The sequence below is a fragment of the Pezoporus flaviventris genome, unplaced genomic scaffold (genome assembly GCF_033815535.1).
Source record: "Pezoporus flaviventris isolate CSIRO_AGI_PZ_B2104156 unplaced genomic scaffold, CSIRO_AGI_Pfla_v1 ptg000013l, whole genome shotgun sequence".
In the NCBI taxonomy this organism is placed as follows: domain Eukaryota; kingdom Metazoa; phylum Chordata; class Aves; order Psittaciformes; family Psittacidae; genus Pezoporus; species Pezoporus flaviventris.
The window spans coordinates 39,952,313-39,975,643 of NW_026892561.1; the positions used below are offsets into that span (position 1 = coordinate 39,952,313).

Sequence of the window (23,331 nt, forward strand, 5' to 3'; positions counted from 1 at the left end):
CTTATAAGAAAAAACTTTATTTTCTACTTACTGTATTAAAACCAAACTGATAATATTTTAGACTGTAGATTTTAATTATTTTATTTCTAAAGTATTCAGAAATTGATAATTTTTAGTGTATTGTTCATAACTTGAAACTGGTGTGTCTGTTCCTTTCTCTCTGATGATCATAGTTGTCTGCTTTTGTATTGGGAAATTTCTTCAGAAATGTAGGTGGAAAGCCAGTGTTATTGATTTAAATTTCTCCTAAGATCTGTTTTTTACCAAAACACATGAAGGGACTAGTTGTCTAAACAGCAATCAGCTAAAGAAACTTCACATGACACTTCACAGATGACCTTAAGGTCCTTTCCAATCCTAACTATTCTATGATTCTATGATTCTATATTTGAAAACCACAACATTTTACCCTGTAACTGGAAAAATTATTTCAGGGAGCCACTGAGGAGCCATTCAAAACTTTTGGACTATGTCAGCTTTTAATGAAGGCTACTTCAGAGGTTTTGAGTGGTACCCTACATATGTAAAATACCAGAGCCTTCAAATTTTTTGAGGAAGCTTCTCTTTGTTAACTGGTTGACATTCACTATGTAGAATGGTTTTAAACAATCTGCTGAATTCCTAATATGAGGACTGGCTTTACTCTGTTTTTTTTCTGTATTTTAACAAAGTCCAAAGCTGGTATAATGCTGTCTGTGACTGTAGGCAACAGCAATAAATCTGACCCAAAAGTTAGTTTTGTACTAACACACTTAAGAGGAGAGCCATAGGTGGACAACAGGTTTTGCACAGTGTTTAAGAGCTTATTTACAGCCTTCTATCTAGGCTTGCCATTCTATTTTTTGAAGCTCTCTGAGGGAATCTATTTGGACTGTCTCCAGGTTGAACAAGTAGAACCACTCTGAAGAGATGCTGAATGAACATAAAATATGACAAATTAGCGTCACCACAAGGAGTTCCAGCAGAAAGATTGTCTTTCCACTTGCAGAAGTCTGGCAGATTTACATCTTGCTATATTTTATCTTAAACTAAAAATTTAAAAACTTTTGGACTTCCTGGCAAACAATCCATGTTTGTGAGTGTGATTCTTAATCAAGCCTAGTGTTTATACCAAATTTAGTCCACCTTTGGAAAATTAACTGCAATATGAAGTGCACCTTAGACTGAATCTATTTTAGGATCTTATTGGAAAAATGCTCCAAAGATTACAACTGTCCAGGCATCTGGAATAGTAATTGTATGCAAATATATTTTATGATTTTTAGCTCAACTTTATCAGCTGAAACTGCTGACTGTACCTATTTAGTCACTGAATGTATTAGGAAAACACAGGCTATTAAATGGAGACACTGTGATGAAAACAAGAGACCTAGATACTGTATATACTTTCTTAATCAAGATTATTGAAATTCTACACCTAAATATAATCTAGAATTTTTTAGTAATAAAAATATTGTGTTTGTCAAGATGTTTCGCAGAGCCCTTGCTAACCATTCCGGCTTACCTCGGAGAGGACTAGAAGAACCACAGAAACATCACAACCAACAGAGATTAATCAATTTTATTTCCTCGTCTCTTTTTAGCTGCTAATTAAAGTGAACTTTCTGTAGTTCAACAGAAAACTTTCATGCACAAAGGACATTGCATTGTTTTGATAGGCTTACTGAAAGAAAAATGAGCTTTAGAATTAATAGTAACTAAGAAAAGGGAATGATAAGTTAAAATCCTGTGAGGTACTGCATAAAACAAAATTCTGAGTGCATCACTGAAGTTCTGCATCTACACTCATCTTTTTTTTATTCTTCATCTAAATCAAACAGCCTTAATTATTTTCACTTCCTCTGTGTGTGGAAGTTTAGTGGTGATTCATGGGGAGCAGTAAGCAGTGCTTTTCACAAAACACATCTTTTTCCAGTCAGATGAGCTCAAAACAGTTTACAGCAAGTAACATGTATCACAGAACACTTTTTATTATCTTGCTTGTAAAGCGAATGGTTGTATTCACTAAAGGGAAAAAACGCTCTTTATTTTTGAAAAGAATAACCTTCACATTTTAGGTGTGAGGAGAACAATTATATTTCCTCCCAATAGAATAAATGCTGATTTATTAACAAAAATGAGTTACATGAATTTGGATTAATTGTGAAAGAGTGAATAAAGAGCTTATCCAAAAATAGGATACATGTCTTTGAAACTCAGATCTAATCCAAGCAGCAAGAACATGAAAAGCTGTTGCAAAAATTTTTTGAACCGGGCTTTGTTTACACATCAACACTTTTTATCTTCAACACTTTTAGAGGCAGAATGAGAACTTACGTATTCTGCTGATTTGCAGGAGGAAGAGACAGTCAGCATTAACTGTCTCCGAAGTTAACTTTCATAATAATGTTTCTTCTGTTTCTGTCAAAAAATGTTACAGAGGTTGGGGTATACAAAAATTCAGCCAAAGAAAGAGTTCTGGCTGAGGTCAATAATGGTACTGTTTTACATAAGAAAGTGTAATAATAGGATTTGGGTATTACTGACACCAGGCTTTTGAACTGATGGAAAGGTAAAATTTATAGTGTAGAGCCAGTGCTTATGTAATTCTATGATAATTGAAACAAATGTTTAATAATAAAAAACTGTGCTGTCTTCCAGAGAAATATAATAAGAAGCATTGCTTATGAAGGGAAGGGCTGGAATATTGTACAGGGGAGAACTAGTAACCTTTAGGAGTGCAGCACTTGGGTGAAACTTGTGTTTAAAGACTGAGAAAATGTCTGTTTCCAGTTATGGGTTCTCACTTCGATGTGAAGACAAATCAAGGGAACTGCCTGGCTGTCTCAGTTGGTCAAATGGCAACAGTGAGTCAGCAGTGTGATCTAGCTCTGACTAAGGCAAACATATCTTAAGTAATATCAAGGAAGCTATTTCTAGGACAAACAAAAGTTTGTCCTAGATGCATTTACAAAAGTCAGTGCTAAACTTTGGAGTTCAGGGTGCGAAAATGAACACATGAATGGAGGGCTTATCCTCTATAAGGAGAAAGCATGACTTATCTAGTCTATGAGAAGAAACTTGAGAGGAGTTTGTAGATGTAGTCTGTAAGTACATTATAGATATCAGCACAAAAGAGGGAAAAAACATTTAATATGAAAATAAATGATAACATAAGAAACTGAGTACAAACTAGCTGTAGAATAATTTAAGCCAGAAACTGGAAAAAGGCAAGCAAACCTAGGACAGGATTTTTCCTACATCACTGAGCTCAGTCTTGTCATTTGCTATTACAAATGCTGTTTTAAAAATAAACATATTTTTGCCCCAACTTCCTAACTTTCCTAGAAAGTTTTCAGCATTAGAATGAATCAGATTCTGAAACTGATGTCCACTGAAGAAAGTGCGGGTGAAAGGCCAAGCTGTTTTAAAATGGACAGTGAGTCCACAAATAAGATTGCATGATGACAACACAGAGCTGCTCCATGACCCAATGATCTGTAGGTGTTCTGTGCCACGTCCTTATCTCTGTTACTGCATTATATTTCTAGATGCTTATTGTTTTCCCTGGATAGGTTACTCTTTTAGTACTGTTTCTGAAAATTGCTGATTATCAACAGTGTCGGTGTTCCTTCTTTGTGTTTATCCCTTTGCTTGGATGTGTCAACAGTGAATTAGCATTAAATGGTCTGAGAAAAGTGAGTAATATGGATTAATATTCTTCTGTAATCCTTTGAAATTCCTTCAAAATACATCAAAGATGAGCTTGGTTCATAAATACGTTTAGAAGACAAATACAGGAGGGGAAAGAATCTTTTTTTTATCATCTTTGTAAAGGTTAGACATAAATCCCGTATATGCAGTAACTGACCTACATATGTTTTTCCCAGTTTGTTTCAGATCCTTGTGCCAGCAACCCCTGTCACCATGGTAACTGCAGCACTAACGGTGATGGCTACCTCTGTCTTTGTAGTGAAGGCTATGAGGGAACAAACTGTGAACACTTAATCCACAGCCTTCCAGTCTCTGAACGGACAGAGCTGACATCACCAGAACACAGCAGAGTAGTCTCATCCACGCTGGAACCTGACATTGTTCTTCCTCGTTCAAAAGCAACTGTGACGTTACCTACATGGCAGCCAAAAGCTGGACAAAAAGTTGTAGATCTGAAATGGGATGAAACAGAGGTGAGAACATTCTGTCTAAATAAAAATGCACAGGAAAGAACTTTTGTTATCATTGTTGGATGTCATTTGTGCATGACTTCACTGATATTTACATGAGAGGACTGAAGATATGATACCTGCCCTGAGTTAATATGCTAGTAAAATTAAATGCAAACAAATTTGATACTTGTTAAGAGCAATAGAGTAAAGTTGGCCAACATGTTGTATTGGGTATTTTTTTTGGAATGAGATAATATTCTTCTAGTCATTTGCATGACAACATATCTCCAAATATTAAATAAATTTTTTTGTCTTTGTTTTTGTTTAGATCAACTCAGTACCAAACTATTGTGCCGAAGAAATGTAATTTCAGTAGGCAAAGAATTAAAATCTTTGCGATGTCTTTTTCTTAAGGAAAAATGCATTGTAAAGTAATTTCATTTCAGTTTCTTCAGGAATAACTAGGCAAAATGTCTGTTGTATCTGTGTATGTAGTGTTTCAAGGAGTGTGATTCTTCTGAGGTGTTTGCACACACCAGATAACACGAAAGGAGTTTAATCCTGGAAAAAGTGTATTTTTTCATAATTCTTTGCTAGTCCAAATTTGGTCATGTTTTTAGTGAAACATCTAAAACAAATTTTGAAAGTAAAAAAAAACAACTATGTAAAATATTTGTTTCATGTTATGATTCACAAGTTATATCTGAGGCAAGAGTAGTTATAGAGCTGTTTCCCATTTGAGTGGGACTTCTGGTGGGCAGTGTCTGGAGAACAGAGCTTTGTTTCTTGGAATTCCATTTCCCATACCTATTATTTTACAGTAGAGCATATGTTGGGCACAAAGTATGGAGTTTGGAGAAAGCACTGAAGCAGAAAAAATGATCTGCTTTTGTTACTTAGTTTCAGCTCAGGGTTGTCTCTGCATGGGTGCTCCATATGTCCTGATCAATTAAGGGTATGCTCTTCTCTGTACCGGATTTCCCTCGTGTCTTTCTCAATCTGTGCTCTGGTATTGTGTAAGTAACATTTCTGCCTGGTTTGCATTTTAGGTAGATTCACTAAGCATTTTGGCCAAGCAGATCATTCACAAGGGGGTATTTTAGTAGCTGAAACTCACCCTTCTGTATGTCTTCTGTTACCTGAGAAATAGATACAGGTTATCAATTGCATTATTAACATAAATGTGGAAATTACTTCTTACCCTATTATGAAATTACTTGTGTTGATATGTTTTTAATATATTGTGATGGGTCTTTTTCACACTTTCTAGTGTAGCATGATGACCTTCTGTTCTTTAGAATTCACAATGAGGTGCTTATCCAAAAGAAAGGTTTCAGTTACTAATTCAAGACATTGTCTCTGATCTGTATTAAAGACAGTTGATTTGCCTGAATGTCTGTATTCCAAAACCTCTCTGGTGGAGATTTCAAGACTAAAATGTATTAAGCAGGAAAATACTACTTTTTCTCGTAGCTTTAAAAGCTTTGCAGCGCTTAATCCTTTCTTGCACTCTTAAAAGGGAAAAATTAAATAGCTAGGTTTTATATTACAAAACATCTACTGTTTTGATCTTCCTTGAGATTTGGGGGTAACAATTAGGCTGCTGTTATTATTTTTTTATTAATCTTCCAAGTCAGCCTGTTCAACTTTATAAAATGCTGATATTGCAACTAAACTGATGTTCTCCATACTCTTTAACCTGTCTGCTCTCTCCAAATGAAAGCTCTCAGTATCTTGCAAAGATGAAGTTTCCACAGAAGCTTTTCCACGAAGTTTTGGGAACTCAAAAAATGAACACCTGAGAAAGTAAACAAAGAGAGGCATGATGTATGGTTACAGTCAGACATTTTTTTTTCTGCATTTCTTAAATATTAGGGATATACTTGCAAGTGCTTGCTTGACTGAGTGTTCTCAGTAATATCTGCACCAGTAGACAGCATAGAGATGTCTTTAGATAGTTTCATTTCTTGGAGATCACTTGTTACAAATGAGTTTTTTCCTGATATGCAGATTAAGGGCTACAAACACAGATCACTGAGAGAAAAATATTTTCTGTCGGTTTCTTTAAGGAATTTATCTTTGGAATTTATCTTTGTGCTCACCTGTTGAAAGAGAACTTTTCTTCCTACTTGAGGCAACTAACTTGTTCCACTTGCAAGAGATATGACGAGCAATCCACATTTTCCCAGTTCAGTGATCTTTCGTCTTAGTGTAGAAAAGATTTCTAATAACCAATAATAGAAGAAAAAGAAACCATCTCATTAATCCTGCTCAACTAACAGAACAAACAAAGGTTTCTGTGTGCAAAATTAACTGTAAGAATAGAAGTAGTGTACTCTTATATAATACTTTCCCCTAATAGCTCTCTTTTTTTTTTCTTTTCCAAAGAAAATCAGTAGTATTATTCACATTTTACAAATGGAGATGCTGAGGTACAGAGCAGCAAAGTGATTTACCAGGTGTACAGTCAGGAGTTAGAATGCTAAGCATGTGAGTCCTAGTCTAACTTCTATTTATACTGCAACACTACTACTCAGATTCAAGCTTTTGGAACTAGTGATTAAAGGCTACAATAAACTTGTAATTCCCCTTGCAATGGGGAAAACATTTGTTTTATGTTTTCTTAGTAAATTGTAAGCCTTTACAAGGAGAATGGCTGGGTCTGGTGGAAAATTCTGAGAGTGCTTCTGCTCTGCAGCAGTGGCATGTGCTTAAGGAATAATTTGGCCTGAAACAGAGACCTTTGAATCTTTGACTGCTTTGTGTGTTGCTAAATGCTTGCACGTTTTTGCCAAAGTATGCTATAGGTGCAGAGGGAGGCTGAGAATCCATTTGAAGTTGCTAAATACATAGAAATGCTATCCTTCAAAAATTTTCCTAAGATGTCATGAAAATGAGTGGAGGTTGCAGGAAGTAGGCTTGCACTTATGTTATTTTCTTGGCATTCCCTCCTATGATTGCTGGTGGAGTTAAATAAAGTAATGAAAGATATATACTTTGGGTTTGACTTAGGACAGCTGTTCTAATAACTGTGTATAATATTTGTTTTGGAAACAATTATTTTTCATTTGCTTATAAAAAAAGGTATCATACAAGCAAATAGGGAGACTGAAGAAAACAGATTTTGCTAGAATAATCTTATCTTTCTTCTAGCATAAATATGTAAATTAACTAAATCTCTCCTCTACAGTATTTGTGTATGTAACTTACTGTGCAAATGCCATTCTGATAGAAAACTTGTAAGCATCTCTGGATAGGTGATACCCTTTATCATATTTATTTTCAAAGCACTAAGCAAAATGTCTCTAAAAGCTCAATATGCTCAAACAAAACTTACGTGAAGTTCACAGAAACCTTACTTCAGTATGTTCCATTGCTAAAAGACGTTTAATGAATTGTTATAAATGTTAGCTTTCTTAAAAATCAAAACTCTTGTATCCTCTTTAGGGACAGAATTATGCTATAGAAAGTTTAGTGAGTGCAAGATATATGTCAAGATACTGAAGCCCTGCTTGTCTGAATCTGTTATTGTGGGTATGTACAGGACTTTTGGTTGCTGTCTTTTACAAGTATCTGGATTCTTTAACTCCTCCTTCAGGAATCATCCTGTCTTGAAGTCTTTGAAAGTCTGAGAAAAAACAAAAGCAAACCCCCCCCAAAAAAAACCAAAATAAACAAAACAAAAAACAAAGTACCAAACAATAAAAAAACCCCCGCACACAAACAAAACCCAAACTAAACCCTGATGGCTTTACTGCCTTTCAGTGTTTTGCTGTAGAAGTATCTATGGCTGACTTGATGGGCTTTGGTTGAAGTTTATGTCCTAGCTTATTCTCCAGTGACCTGAACTCAAACTCTGTGTGTAAAGTTTTGACTATATGGAATTTTTGCTCAATGAGCTTGTTTCCACAGTGTTTCCCTTTATTATTTAGAACAGCTCCATACACTCTGGAAGAAGAAAAGACCTTTATTTGTTCAAGGAAGTAATATTTATTGAATGACTATGTTGAGGTTTAACCAAGGAGTAGGGAGCTGAGCCCCACACAGCCACTTGCTCACTCCCCTACTTAGTGGGATGGGGCAGAGAATTGAAAGGGCAAAAAGGTGAAAACTCATGGGTTGAGTTAGACCTTTTAATAATTTAAAAAAGAAAGAGAAAGGAAACGACAAAGCAAAACCCCAAACAAAACAAAAGCTGATGCCCAGTTGGTCTTCGAGCAACAGCAGCCCTGGTCAACTTTCATCCAATTTTTATTGCTGCAAATGACATCATATGGTATGGGATGTCCCTTTGGTCAGCTGGGGTCACCTGTCTCACTGTGTTCCCCAAACATTGTTAACATTGTTTTAATCACAAATACAAAAAATAGCACTGTGGAAAGTCACTGTGCAGAAATTAACTCTATCCCAGCCCAAATCAGTACAGACTTAGATTTTAGGAAGTTAATATTGATTTTGTTGGCCAGCTTTAGACAGGAAGGCATCTGGCTTATATGATTATCCAGGGTATCTGTCTGAAAAAGTATCATTTTTTAAGGTAACTTACTGGGCCTGATGAAGCATTTACCTCGATGCAATATTGGCATTGTTAACCTGTGACAGAAATACAGTTTTAATAGTGTCATCTAGAGGATTGCCAATGCTAGAATGCACTGGATCCTCATGGCTGTTGATTGCTGACTCCACAAAGTGTTTTTTGCTCAGATGAGCCAAGAAAAACAGACTGTCAGCTATAGAATTCTCTGGGTGGATATGCAGCCTTCCTAAGATCACATTTCAGTGCTATAATAACTGGAAAGCTTTCTTCATTTGGTACTGTTTTTGGATGCAGTCTGTCAGTCTTCCCTTGGTGTTCTTCAGAGAGGCACTACTCCTACTCCAAACACTTCTGATTTTCTCTCCCGCTGGTGAGATATGTTAGAAGTGAGCCTGTATTTTCTTTCTATTCTGGTTTTCTTTCAAATGTTGTCCCATATGAAACACTGGAAGGTAGAAACAAATACACTCACGTGGAGGCTGAGCTGTGTGACTCTAGTTTTCAGCAGAGGTAGTTTTTCCATGATACAGGGCAAGGGAATTGCTTTTTTCTTTTTCTTGTAGGATTTTGTTCTGTCTAAATAGCATTTCTGTGCCAGAAATGATCCTCGTTTATTGCATGGTGCCTTGACTACAAGAAGATAGTTATCGATCCCTCTCTTATGGTTCTGTTATATTGCTTTTTATTTTCCTACTTTTTAATTCTTTGCAGACAGATGTTCAAGATCTTGTAGTCTCCTGTTTTTTTTTTCTTTCATGTAGTGTTTTTCCCTTACATAAGGAAGGCTGACAAATATGTTTTATTTCTTAGAAAAAAGGAGATACATCTTGCTACCCTTAGAGGGCTGGAGAAGAAAAAAAATCCTGCAGGCCTTATCCTAACGGAAAGGTAGTTGTATATTCAGAAAAGGCAAAATTTAATGCTATGAAACTTGTGTTATTGAATTGAAAGTTAAAAAGTAAATACTTAGAAGAAAATTTGGAAGAATTGGCATTTGCAAGAGCATCCTTCATAATGCATTTATTATGGCAATTTCTGTCCTACAGAAGTAATGAAAGATCATCTTTCTTAATGACTGTGTCAGTTTTCATGGGAGACCACCCAGAACATAGCCTTGTTTTTCTCAAAATGAAATAGCTTTCATACTCTTCTATTAACATAAACAACGTTTTTTTGCACTATACAGGATTAGTCTGCCTGTGATGATAAGGCCTTGTAGAGCTACATATGTCTAGTCCGATTTCCAAGAAACATACTATGAAGTTTCATATACATATACAATAAAAATCTTCAGAGAACTACTTTCAGTAGTGGGAGGTTGCGTTTGTGTGTCCTAGCATAAATATAGACTTAGAGTTTTTATATTACTTTTCTTAGCCTCATTGAATTAAAGGCTAGTACACTTAATTTATCAAAGCAGTAAAAGCACTCATGTAAAAATATTGTCTTGGGATTTATGTATGTATTTCAGCACTTGTTGAATTGAGTGTCTATCCCATTTTTCTGTTTGGTGTGTAGGGCATGACAGTATCTGTACAATGCACACAGTTTTTTTCAGAGAAGTTGTAATATGGAAGAACACTCTGCTGCGCTCTTCTTAGGTAACACCTGATTTCTTTTGCAATCTCATCTGCACTACTGCTACGGCCTGGTAAGGTAATCTAGTCAAGTCACTGCTGTCTTGTTAAGCTCCAGGGAGCTTATTCTTATGGAGATTTCACTATCGCTTTTTTTAGAATCATAGAATCTTAGAATGGTTTGGGTTGGAAAGGACCTCAAGACCACCTAGTTCCAACACCCCTGCCATGGGCAGGGACATCTTCCACTAGACCAGGTTGCTCAAGGCAATAGGGGTCCAACCTGGCCATAATGACTTCCAGGTATGGGTATCCACAGCTTCTCTGGGCAACCTGTTCAAGTGCCTCACTACTCACAGTTTCTATGAGAGGTGCTCCATGAGGATAGGATAGAAATGCTCTTTATTTTACCTTTTAAAAATTATTTAAGTATATTTTTCCAGTGAGTTCTGTTTTAAATATCTCCTACCAGCTCTGGAAGGTTTTGTGGTGTTTGTTTGTTGTTTTGTTTTTTTTTTTAATTAATTTCTAATTCTTTAATTTTTTTTTAATTTTTTTCTTTGGGAGAAAGACTTGCAGATTGTTTGAATCTTCTAAATGTTCTTTCTTATTTTAATTCCATGGTGGTTTTTACCCTCATTCTTCAATCTTTCAGTTTTGCAGGGAGCTCTGTTCAGACAGGAAAGAGACGCTTAAAATCCTTATTACTATTTCCCATAGTTCTAGAAAAACTGAGTGCAATTTATTTCCTAATTCAGGTGTCAAAGCTGTAATTTTTGTCTCCCTGGTATTTTTCTGAAATAAAAAACTGCTAGAACTTGGTTTTATTCCTTATGAGAGCTGCTGCTTCTTACTGTGATGCTTTAGTTGTATTTTTGGCTTTTTTTCTGATCCAATTCCTGGGTTTTTAATATTAAAAAAAATAAATTAAGCTGTTGTAAAATTTTATTTTGGTGTCCTACTGGTTAAAATGATTATTTTGACCCTTGAATCATGAAATCAGGGTCAATTACAAATGGAGTTCCTAGAGAAAGATATCGAACATTACAGATGTCTTAACAGAAAAGTCAAAATATGAATTTTGCATTTCAGTCTCCTAATTCCTGTTGAAATATTGCCCATGTGTGCTTTTCATGCTGAGTAATGCTTAATTCTGATGTGTATGCAAAGCAGTTTTTCTGGTTTGGGTTTTGGTTTTTTTTTTCATTTTCAAAGTTTAAATCTCAGCTCTTGTTGTGAAGACACTTTGTTCATCTCTGTCCTCTTTACTTTTTTTTTATCAGTTTTTAATTCTAGTTTCAAAGAGATCAATTTCTTTTACAAACTTCTAATATTGAATAGTAAGCTAAATGAAAGGCTTAAATTACATTTCTTTCCCCCTTGTGTTCCAGGGTAATAGATGCATGAAACTGTAAAATTATAAGTTTAAATGTTGGCAAATATGAAAGGAAGAGTGTTAGCCAAAATGATTTTGGATTCATTGTGCTTTGGATGTTAGCTCCGTAATTCTGACTTCCAAAATTGAAAAATTTGTAATGGATATAATATTTTTCCAAAATATATTTGAACAAATACAATAAAATTGCATCTCACTTAATTTTCAGAAACTACATGTATATATTCTATGTGCCAGAGAATTTAACAATGAATCAAGTAATCTAGACATTTTTGGAAAATGTTAACTTGTCTTGCCTGAGTCAAAATCAGCTTTAAGTCTTTTAAAAACTACTACTTGCATCGTGTTCTAGACTTCTGTTGTTCATGTTTTCACAGACGTTTCATAGTAAAGTTGAAATATAGGTTTGTATTTTACTTAATTTTGCAAATTTACAATTTTCTTTGATTAATTCAGGGAGTGCATCAGGTTGCATTTTTGCTTTGCCAGTGAGTATTCTAGAGCACTGAAAAAATAACATTGCAAAAACTGCCTAACAATTTGAACTGATTTTTTTTAGAGTGTGATATTTCATAGGCAAGCTGATGAAAATACCTGGAAACTATTTAATTAAAATTACTGGTAATTTAGGTGATAGACTCATTTATGCCACATAAAATATTACTTCTTTGAAATAAAAGTGTCACTAGTAATGCTAATGGTTTTCAAGATGGCTTTATGAAATACCTCCTAAGCACCACAGATTTGGCAAATATATCCTTCCACTTTCAACTGTGTTCCTAACTTTTACCTGGAAATAACAAAAATTGGCAAGTGGGCCAGTATTTTTTAAATTTATGCTTGGAAAAAGATATATTTCAATGTAGTAGAATGAAAATATCATTATTTGTTTTATAAATCCTCCAAGATCACCTACATTAATGATACAACATTTCTTGGAAGTGGCAAAAGTTAGAGCTTTATTTATTATTTTAAAAGACCAGAAGCCTATTAATTTACTAAACATGATCTCTTTTAAAGGAAGATGCTTTTAGACGTTCACAATTATTTGCAGGACATTTTTATTAAAACAGAAACCTAAAGGATGGTTATATGAATTCTCGGAATATTTGTTGATAGCATCAAAATCTTGGTGACTGTTTTGGTTTATCCTGATGACTTTTAAAAGAAGACTGCTGTACTCCACGTGTTACTTTCTAAAAAATCTTTCATGGTTTCTTTGGCCGGATTTTCTGGTTTAGTGTTATTTAAAACTATTTTCATTTTCAGATAACCCCAGATGTAGCTTGTGGAAATGCCAGTTCCAATAACTCTGCTGGAGGCCGGCTTATCTCCTTTGAAGTTCCACAGAATACATCAATAAAGTAAGAATATTTTTCATATACGATGAAATATAAAAATGCTTTTAATTTAATTTGCCTGCATAATTTAGATAAAGGTTATTCAGATAGGCAGGTTTGTCAAGTGACTAGAAGTATATGAAATAACTTCAGACAGACTTCAGGCATCTAGCAGTGCCATGTCAGCTCTTTGCTTGACATAATTTTTCGCACATATTTAATATTTTAGAAGATGTAAGCATGTAAACTGTCTCTGGGCTATCAGAATGCATTAGAAATAAGGGCAGATGTGTTGAAGATGTCAGTTTGGGGAATATACAACATTTCCTTTCTCCTTCATGCAGTGAACACTTATTTACCCCTTTAATCTTAAAATGCACTTGCTGGTAGAAAGTATTATTATTGACTATCTAAATGCATGTATTTTGTGCACTTGCATTTGATCTGGGTGTCATTGTCAGCTGTAAAATCTTTGCGCATGCCCTGCAAACACACTTCTCAAACATTCTAATTGATTCTGTATTGTTCACTTTTCAAACTCACGTATTTTCTATTGAATACTTGCTTTGTTATTTTAATTAACAGAACACGATTTCCTGGAAAGATCTGATTCTGTCAGCTGGGATGAGACATTTTCTTATAGCAAATTTTATTTAAAATAAAAATCTGCCAACGTAGTTCTCTGGCTCACAGCTTTGCTGCAATTTTAGACTCACATTTCCCCAAATAGCCTACTTTTATCATACTGTCATTTCATCTTTCAGAATCCCAGCTTTCAGTTAAAAAAGGCCATGCTCACAGGAAAAAACAAACTGATGCAAGCAGACAAGCTGCAGACAGTTTGGAGCAGTAACTGTTAAACGTGGGAGCTGTCCTACTCTTCCCACATCATGCCCATTCATGAGTGTTAAGCCTAAGTCAGGAAGAGATCTCTAAGTACGGATGCTCTGGTTGGGTGGAACCTGTAAGCAAACAAGTGTCTTTTAATGAAATCAGGAATAAGCTGGTGGTTTTGGATGCTACAGCTGTATTTAGGACCCTTGTTGGAGGGACCCCATCTTAAAGGAGGTTGCAGAGCGCAGTTATTTTTTCACACTATATATCTTTAGCAGTGATTTGTATCTAGGTAGATTACTGCAGGTCAGTATCTATCTTTAGCTCATTCTATTATTTCCCTTACAGGTCCAAGTAACATCACTGGTTCAACTGTTATCTCTGAAAGGAAAATAATTTCAGTTTAATAATTTTATTTTGCTTTGATTGTCAGTCATGACCTGAACTGTAAAACAGGCTGCTGTCCTGTTCTCATAGTGAGATGGTCAGCTTTAGGAGTAGCGATGAGGGTTCGATTGTTCTTAAAGAGGACTCAAAATGCTGTCCAAAATTTTGCTTCTAATGATGTCTAGTTGAATTTTTTTTTTCAACTTGTATCAAACATGGTTACAAAATTTTTCATTTCTTGTTTTAGATGCAAATAAGAAGTAACAAGAGAAAAACTGCCTTGTGTTTTTAGCAGGATTGAAACAATTTCAGTACAGGAAACCGTGGACCAGAACTTCATCTCTGGGTATTTCTAGGCCTCTTTTCACCAAGAGAGAATTACCAGTTTTCAGAAGTTGGATGTAGTTGCATTTGAATTTTTGGAGTATCTTTCAAACATATTGGGGCTCCTTTGGAGGAAATTAATGCCAGTGCTTGGGCACTTGCCAGAAACACGACAGGATTTTATTTCTTCTTTGTGGGGTTGAGTAAGGAAAAAAGTATCCTGAAAGAAACACTGACATAGATGCAGTGCTCCCTAGTGGAGCCGACAGTACATATGCAGTTGTGAATACTTACCCAGTCTGTCGGTATTTAGGAGCGCAGGATGTACTCAGTGACCTTGGGACCATTACATGACTCATTTGATTTACAAGAATAAGCTGTTCTGAACCTTCAATCTGGTATGTCAAACATGAAGATTTCTACCAGGATCTGTCTCCCTGTATTGACCGAATATTTAATGTTCTTTAGTAAACAAGAGGGCTGGATGTAGTTCAGCTGCAGAAAATGATGTAGATACAGAACAGAGGAACTATTCAAAAAGGCATAAATAGAAAAACTGAGAAGGAATGCTCTTATGTAATGTTCATGTAAAACTCTTCATGGCCAATAAGATTATGCCCTTCAAGTATTAAAAATTGAGACTCTAATACTAAATATTACTCTTGAAGCATTTTTTTATTTTTGTGGACATGCTAAAAACCTCCAGGCCTTTTCTTGATTCCATGTGTGCTACATGCAATTTTTTCTACTTTGTGGATAAACTTTTGTCCTGCAGTGATGTAATTCTTAATAACGCCAATTTCCCTTAGTGTAAATATTCTTATAATTTCTTTTGCCAGAATCAGGCAAGATGCTACTGCTTCTCTTATCCTGCTATGGAAGGTCACAACCACTGGATTTAAACAGTGTTCACTTATTGATGGCAGAAGTGTCACTCTTCTCCAGGCACTGGGTGGACTTGTTCTTTCTGAAGAAATGCTTGCATTAGGAAACAACTACTTTATTGGTGAGTAACATGCTGATGTTTTGTTTATCACCTTTATGTGACAGCTGATAGTTTACCCAAATTTAGAGAAACAAAGAGGTAGTTCCTTTAATTTAAGTGCTGCTGAAAGATCCAGATGTTGGGACCTTGGTTCGTTCAACGCACACAAGAGGTACGCTAAATTTTTACAGAGGTGTCACAATTCAGTTTAAAATGTATATGGTGATTTTTGCCTGATACCTTCAGATAACAGAAGGTATTTTATATGTTGTATTTTAAACAACCATAAAGCTTTTGGTAAATGCTACAGTAAATAGCTCTGAATGTTTCGGGGTTTCTTTCTCAGTTATTTTATCATGGGATACTTTGTAAAGAGCCTTTACTTTTCAAGTAAACTTGAAAAATTATATTAAAATACAACAGAAAATCTAATCTAACAGTGTTGTTTACTCGCATTACTTTTTTCCTTCTAGTTTTGTCTCTGAGTATGAAATCTTAGAAATATATGTTTCATTGGCCAAATAAATGTTAAGTATCTTTGCAGAAGGGATGTAATGAAAATAGGCTGATATGTTATTTGTAACTATATGGGAAATAACACTGATTTAATACACTATATATTCATAGACACAATAGACTTAATTAAATTGAGCTTTGAGCAGATAGATTATTACACCAATTACATGAAAACCAAAGTCATTGTGATAACAGCATTTATTGCAATATTCTTGAGTTCTGTATATCTTATAATGAAGAGTAAGCTGCCACAAATTGTTATTCAGCAACCTATCATGCTTATAAATGTAAAATTAAAAGCATCCTGATGCAGAAACATTGGGCCAAATTCAAACCCAACCCACAAATGCAGAAGTAATGCCATGCTCTCTCCTTTTTGAGCTGTCACAAAGCAAAGATATTGCTTGAAGGTTGTTGGTATAATAATTCAATTATGGTCAGTGGTGTTTTCTTATATTTATTTATAAAATAATTTTCCAGTTCCTTTTATTTTCTTTATTATTTACTTCCTTCCAAGACAGTTACTTTCAGATATTTTTCTTTAGTTTATTTTTTTGTTTAAATTATGACAGTTAAAACTCCCTATTTTATGCATTTGCCTCGTGGTAGTTAATGTATGATAAAAGGATGTAACAACTTGGTGAAGACAGGATAGTTTCTAAGACTTATGCTGCCAATGAAGTACCTAAAGGCATAAACTGGTCTATAAGCTCCCAAACGGAAGGCTTAAGTTGCTCTGTGGTGGCTCCACTTGACTGTACATGACATGACATAAAGCAAAAGCTACTAATTTAGATAACTAAAATGAATATTTTCTTACTCTTTCATAGCTTTTCTTGTCCTACTTGTCTCTCTGTAGCTGTCTTCCTGTCACTGAGATTTTTATTTTGAATTTACCATGTTTTAGGTAACATGAGGGGAAAATATATCTTTTCCTTGATGAATACAAACTAAGGTTTAGTTCATTAAAATTGTACTAATGATCTTGCTTCTTTCATGGAGTACAAATATTCTCAGACCTCTAATTTTACTTCCATCTGGGTTTTTTTTTGACACTTTCTTTGGTCTTTCTTCTTAATTTCCTGATAGTGAAATTCTCTGTAGAATTTTCCAGTTGTAGTGTAATTTATGTAAAGATCATGAATCATAAATGCATATGCATGGAGCAGCAGGGAGACTTCCATAGTACAGTGATGTATTCGTGAATAGGAGCATTTGAGTGCTTAGTAAAGATGAGTGCAGCTATAGTGCATTTGAATTTTTAGAAATCCTATTTATTTTAGCAAATGGATGGATTATCTATAGTGCTTTTCAGAGAAAAATGAGTATGAAGCATTCCCTCTGCGTATCTTTTACTCCTGCGGCACTGCAACTCTGTACTATGCTATAAAAAAGTAATGAGATAACTCAACAATTTTCTGGAGTAAATTCTTCTATGTGGCCTTAATTTAGTTATAGCTTTTCCCAGAATAAATTACTTTTATTAAAACACTTGAGTAGAAGAAGGGTGAAATACTAAAGGAATAGGGAAACTGCGAGTTTCAGCACTTCCTGTATGATTCTTGATATACGTGTCAAACGTATTCTAAGGTACAATGAGTCACATTTGATGATTTCTTATAAAAGAGCAATAATGTAGCATGTGCTTTTATTGAAGGTACTTAACGTAGAACAATCACACGGCCACAGGATAGTGTAGGATGCTGTAAGTACAGAATCACACAATAAGGCTGTGGACCATGCCAGCTTATAAGTTTACTTTATATATTTTCCCCTTTTTCCCCTCACAATTTTTCTGTTTATTCAAATGAGTTTTTAAAGGATTATTTTCCTTATAATTTTTGAATTCTGTAAAATACGTTTCTTTTATGTTTTAAAAAATTCTAAATAGAACTCTAAAATAAAAATGGGGAAGATAGATTGAGCATGGGAATTTGTTTGGTTTTGTGTGTGTGTCTTTTGGTCTGCATCTTATTTGAGTCACTTCTGACTGTGTTGCCTCCATGTTTTGTTACTCAGCAAGGTACTTTAATTACCTCTTGCAAATCTTTCTGAATAAGATGGCTATGTCAAAATATTTAGGGAAATATTATTTGTTTTGTGTTACCTCATGGTGACACAAGTTTAAAGTTGTTTAGACAAGATTGAAAAGTCAGCAGTAATGTACTGATTTTCTGATCATGTGATTCAGGGCATAATGTCTAGAGGATGGAAAGAATGCTGTCTCTAAGATCTAAAAATAGGCACCTTGATCGTAGTGCCCCAGAGACAGTACCTGCACTGTATGAGAATGAAGGGTTTAAGGGAAGGAGAAGAGTGTAATACGACTAAATAAAAAAGAGCAGTCTGTTTTCTATAATGTGGTTTATAAAATGGTTGCTGCTTTTGCAAACAGGCTTTTGTAGTGCAGAAAAAGAGTTATGATGCTGTGATTAATGCAGCATGATTATGTTGTTAATTACAGCATTTACCCCACTAGAATAAGTCCCAGTAGATGGGTAAAAGTACTAACTTGAAGACTGGCTTGCACCTTCTGTAATGAGTTTGTAAGATTTGGTACTACAGACATGCCAGTCTTCTAAAATAAATTACTATGTTTTATTAGAAAGTATACTTATTAGCCAATGGAAAAAAGGACCAATATGGTTCAGGTTTTTGAAATGAAAAAGCCTCCGAAATTACTGATTTGCTCATTGATTACGTGTAGGGTGAAGCACAGAGCACATCGCAAGGTGCTGATGGCTTTTAATGTCAAGTTACTACTAGACAAAGGCAATCACTGAGTGGTTGATCTGTAGCACAAGACACATGAATTGTTGATTTCTGCTCACCGTTTGCAACAAAAATGCTTCATTTGATGTTAAGAAGTCAAAAAGTCTTGTATTCTTCGGATTGCTATGGGTGGATGTCAGGATTTCCCAAAGAGATAGTTGGGGAATGAAGCAGGAGGGAGTTGAACATATTTTTAATGAGATGGCGGTCAAGGAATTTGACACTTAAAACATGAATTCATGGAAAGTCTGCCTTTTACTTCAATAGAGGTATAGCTTGCCAATATTCTTTGAAGTTAATAAGTTATTCTTACATATATTATTTATAAGATTTGTAAAATGTCCTATCAATATGTGCTTTAATTCAGGATTTTCATACAATCATGGTAACACTAATAGTACTAGAATATTTGAAAATAATTGTAAAACGTTATCTCGTTACTGTCACACACACCTATTCTTCATTGCAAAATATCTTGAAAAATTGAAATCAAATTAAATACATTTTTCAAGTCTGAAAAAAAAAGATAAGAGTGCCCTGATAACCTGTCAGTTTGTGCATGTCTTTCAGACTCAAGTACTCATGAATGATAATAGGTTACAGCAAAGAATCCCTGTGGTGAGTTGAAAGTGCTGCTTATTAATAAAGGGTGTTTTGGTTGGAATCTAATCCACTCAACACTGAGCACTTCTTTCATGAATAAAAGTTTGGGAACATGTGCAGGAACATGTAAATTTTCTATACAGACTCATTGCAAGTGTGTAATATTTACTAAATTGATTAAATATCTCTCAAGAAAAAAATGCATTTATATTTTCTTTTAGAAAATAAGGCCTTGTTGAAGGATCTTGAAGGACATTTTCAACTTGTATGGCAACTGTCTCAAAAATCTCCTATGATTTGTTGCATGCATCTTTCTTTATTAAAACCTGCAATCACACTCTGATTGAAAACTGGAACATTTATTCTAAAACACAGTCTGCTATTAAAATAATAAAAATCCCAAACCCAACATATGCTAAAACTTTTAATTAAAATCTTTATACCATTATAACTTTTTTTTTTTTTTGGAAATTGGGTAATAAAATTACACATTGTATGATTATTGCTTATTTAGAGATTTTGGATGTAATGCAGAGCCTGGAGTTGGAAGTGCTGTCTGTGTGCATGCAACCTATTTCTTTCTCCCAGTAACATTAAAAAAATGCAATTATGTTTTCAGGTCTGTACCATGGTTATTAGGATATTAACTCTTTTGACATAACCTGCTTCTTATCAGCTTTTAGGACAAAATGTTGGAAAAATTGCTTTTCTGCATTGGTGTGCCTGCTGTTGAAGCTGCAATGATGGGAGCTGTTTCAGAGAAATAGTAAAACAAACAGCTGGGTGCTATTTTGCCTCCATAGGTAATATGATAGAAAAACCTGTATACCTACCTTGAAAAAATGCTTGTAAATGTCTTGAAATTACTTGCTTTTTGACTTTGTGCTTTATTTATTACTTCCATGATGCAGCTTGAAAAGCAGCTTTCGTGAGATATTGCTACATTTAGATTTTTTGTTTTTTTTTTATCTACTTATAAAAAGAAGAAATATATACGGAAATCTGCTATTTCTCAGATAAGACCTTGCAGATAATAAAGCAGAAAGTTTAACATTTAATATGAATGAATATTTTTATCTGAATAGAAAATAAATCCTCCAGTACAATCTTTAATATCTTTGTTTTCATCACAGCAAAGAAAAACTAGTATAAACCAGGTGTGTAACATGGTTTTCTGCAAAATGCCTGGCCTTTTAGATCAATACAATTCAACTAATCAGTTTAAACCATAATTATAAAGTATTTTAAAAGTATTTCTTTAAGTAAACTTGGTAGCTGTATGAACACATTTGGAAATGGATGCTGTAGAATCTTTATGAGGAGTACTGATGCTATTCAAATGCCATCACCTACCAGCTTGCTTGAATTCCACAAAACTTTCTGAAGTTTTGCTTTCATTTTCATTTGCTTTTCATTTGCTTTTCAAATTAATGCTTGGCTCTTCAAGCACAAGAGATCAGTTGCATTTTAAAAAGTGTGTGAACCGTACGTACATATGGCATCAGAAAGGATAATATTTCCCTTTCCTGGCTTTCTAGTGCATCAAAGTATTTTCTTTGTTATCTCTGCTCTGAGCAGTTATTTGCTCTCTTGATGCTCCTTGGGTTATTTAATGAATCTCTTTGCAATGTCTCTTCATACACTAACAAGTGATCACCACTAATATGGTTGAAGGCATATCTAATAGGCAAAATGAAACTTAGTGTCCAAAAAACTACATTAAAAGCAATCTAGAGAGATAGTTTGAAAGAACTGAGTCTGATCTTGCTCTTTTTATCTAGCTATAGAATTTCAGATTAGGAAACAGGTTGTAACTGTCTTTTGGATGCTCTATTTTGTGTTGTTACACATCTTTAAAACAGAGACATATTTTCATCAAAAGAAAGCAGTTTGCTGCATGTTGAAATTGTTTTTACTTAAGCAAAAATAAAATAGGACAATTTTATTTCATAGTAGGAGATGTGTGAATTGAATTCATGGAACGCCACATAATCAAGTTACTCTAGCTTTAACAAGTTACCATGTGTCAGCTGAGCATCTGTGTGAGCTCTTAGCCCATGGTGTATGCGCAGTCACAATAATCACGCCTTGCACATGCCATAGCTAGAGTGTTCATGCAGTTCTGCTGCTCTGCTGTTGTGCAGTAACGCGTGTGTATGACTATTTAGTTACTTCTGTGCAAGTCAGCCTTGCTGCTGGGGGAATACGGTGACAAGTGCTCCAGTTAATGGGGTTTTCATTTTTATATGTGCAATTTGCTTGGAAGGGCCCTGCTATAGGCAGTATTGAGTATTGTGCTCAGCTGTGAACATTTCCCTGGGGTTCTGGGCATGAGAGCTAACCTTGCAGAAAGTGGCTGTTTGATAAATAATAGCAGCAGCAGAAGTGTGAAGAGCATAAAAAGTTCAGTCAAGTGTTAATTTCAGTTACTTTTTTAAAAGATCATCCTATAAGGCAAAAAGTTAAGCATTTATCTGATATCCAAATCATTCTGAAGAATGCTGTTAGGCTATGTAAGAAAGGGTATCTTTATAAATAAGATAAAAATCAATATCCTGCACTGTCCTTTATGATCAAATTATGTGGACCTCATCTCACATGTAAACAGATGTAAACATTTGACTATTTACTTTTTTAATACATTGTATTGTTTTAAGATAGCATCTAAATAATTTACTCTTTAGAGTAATCTTGAAGTAATATGTTATAATTAATTTTATACACTTCCACTTCTAGCAAGTAACAGTGGGAAATTATTTTCTTTGGAAACGCATTTGCTCAAACATGTAATGCTTGGCAAGATACCTTTTGTTTGTTTAAGATTTCTCTTTCTTCCTATAGGACTTTTCAGACCAATTCACACTCAAGGTATTTACATTCAGTTGATCACATGGTTGTTGCACTGTGAGATCTTGGGCAAACTGCTTAAGTGATATGTAAAATAAGGATGGCAATCCATAACTTAAAGGGAAATGTGAGGCACATTTTAATAATGCTTGTAATATGAGTTGAGATCTTCAGCTAGTAGTGTAACATGCTGAACAGTGTATTTAAAAGTAGGGTAGCTACACATAAGTCTTTAATGTGAACCAGTCACTCTAGGTAAATCCTGGCCAACCTTGCCATCCCCTCTACCGCAGCTCCCCTTATCAGCTATTCCATTTGTATTCCACCACACTTAACTACCTTGGGAAAGTGTGGTATCAGAGATTCTGGTGGTCTACATTTGTGCCCAAAATGTTTTGCTGCCAGCTTGGCAACATTGTTGAGATGCTGATAAATAAGCACACAACAGGGGAATTGCAATATAGGAAATCTATTAGAAAATTAGTCTTGTCACCCTTCACTGGGCTTTCACCATTATTTTGAACAGTAAGCAGAGTCCTTGAAGCCGTGACAGAAGGTCACACTCTAAGCTACTGTCACATCTCCTTAATAAGCTGTATGCAAGCGGTTTCGTAAGTGTAAGTATACTCTTGTTAGCTGACTATTTCATAATCCTATCATGGGTTTTGGTCCAGTCAAGGTATTAAGTTGGGTAATTGTTTAGTAACATTGAAATTCAGAAGTTGGCATTTGTTTTAGAGGAAATGTAATGGAACATGTGGTTGGGGATTTCTCTATGCTAAGTGAATCCAACTGGGTTGCTTAGTTCATAAATGTATTTTAACTGCGAGTCCTGCAAAACTGAGCTCTGGCTTGAAAGTCAAGCTGTGTGCTATTTCTTCCCAAAGTTTTGGTAATAATTTCCTGATATCCAATTTTTTTTTTGCTCTCTGTTACACTTGTGTAACACTGTACTTGTCAATCTGTCCCTGACAGAATTCCAGTAATGTTACTGAGAATATAACTTGACCAGCAGCACATTTATCTTTATCACTGTAATGGTGATTACATCTAAGAAGAAAGCATACG

At 34.8% G+C, this 23,331-nt stretch overlaps 1 protein-coding gene across 1 annotated transcript in view; it reads left to right on the plus strand.

Moving 5' to 3' along the window:
• The window catches only part of DNER (delta/notch like EGF repeat containing), a 125,773-nt gene that overhangs the window by 45,435 nt on the left and 57,007 nt on the right, over nucleotides 1-23,331 (plus strand). Inside the window, exons 2-4 of the mRNA XM_061452979.1 lie at nucleotides 3,870-4,166; nucleotides 12,925-13,019; nucleotides 15,380-15,546. Coding sequence (XP_061308963.1) covers nucleotides 3,870-4,166; nucleotides 12,925-13,019; nucleotides 15,380-15,546 — 559 coding nt within the window. The remainder of the gene's footprint in view (nucleotides 1-3,869; nucleotides 4,167-12,924; nucleotides 13,020-15,379; nucleotides 15,547-23,331) is intronic.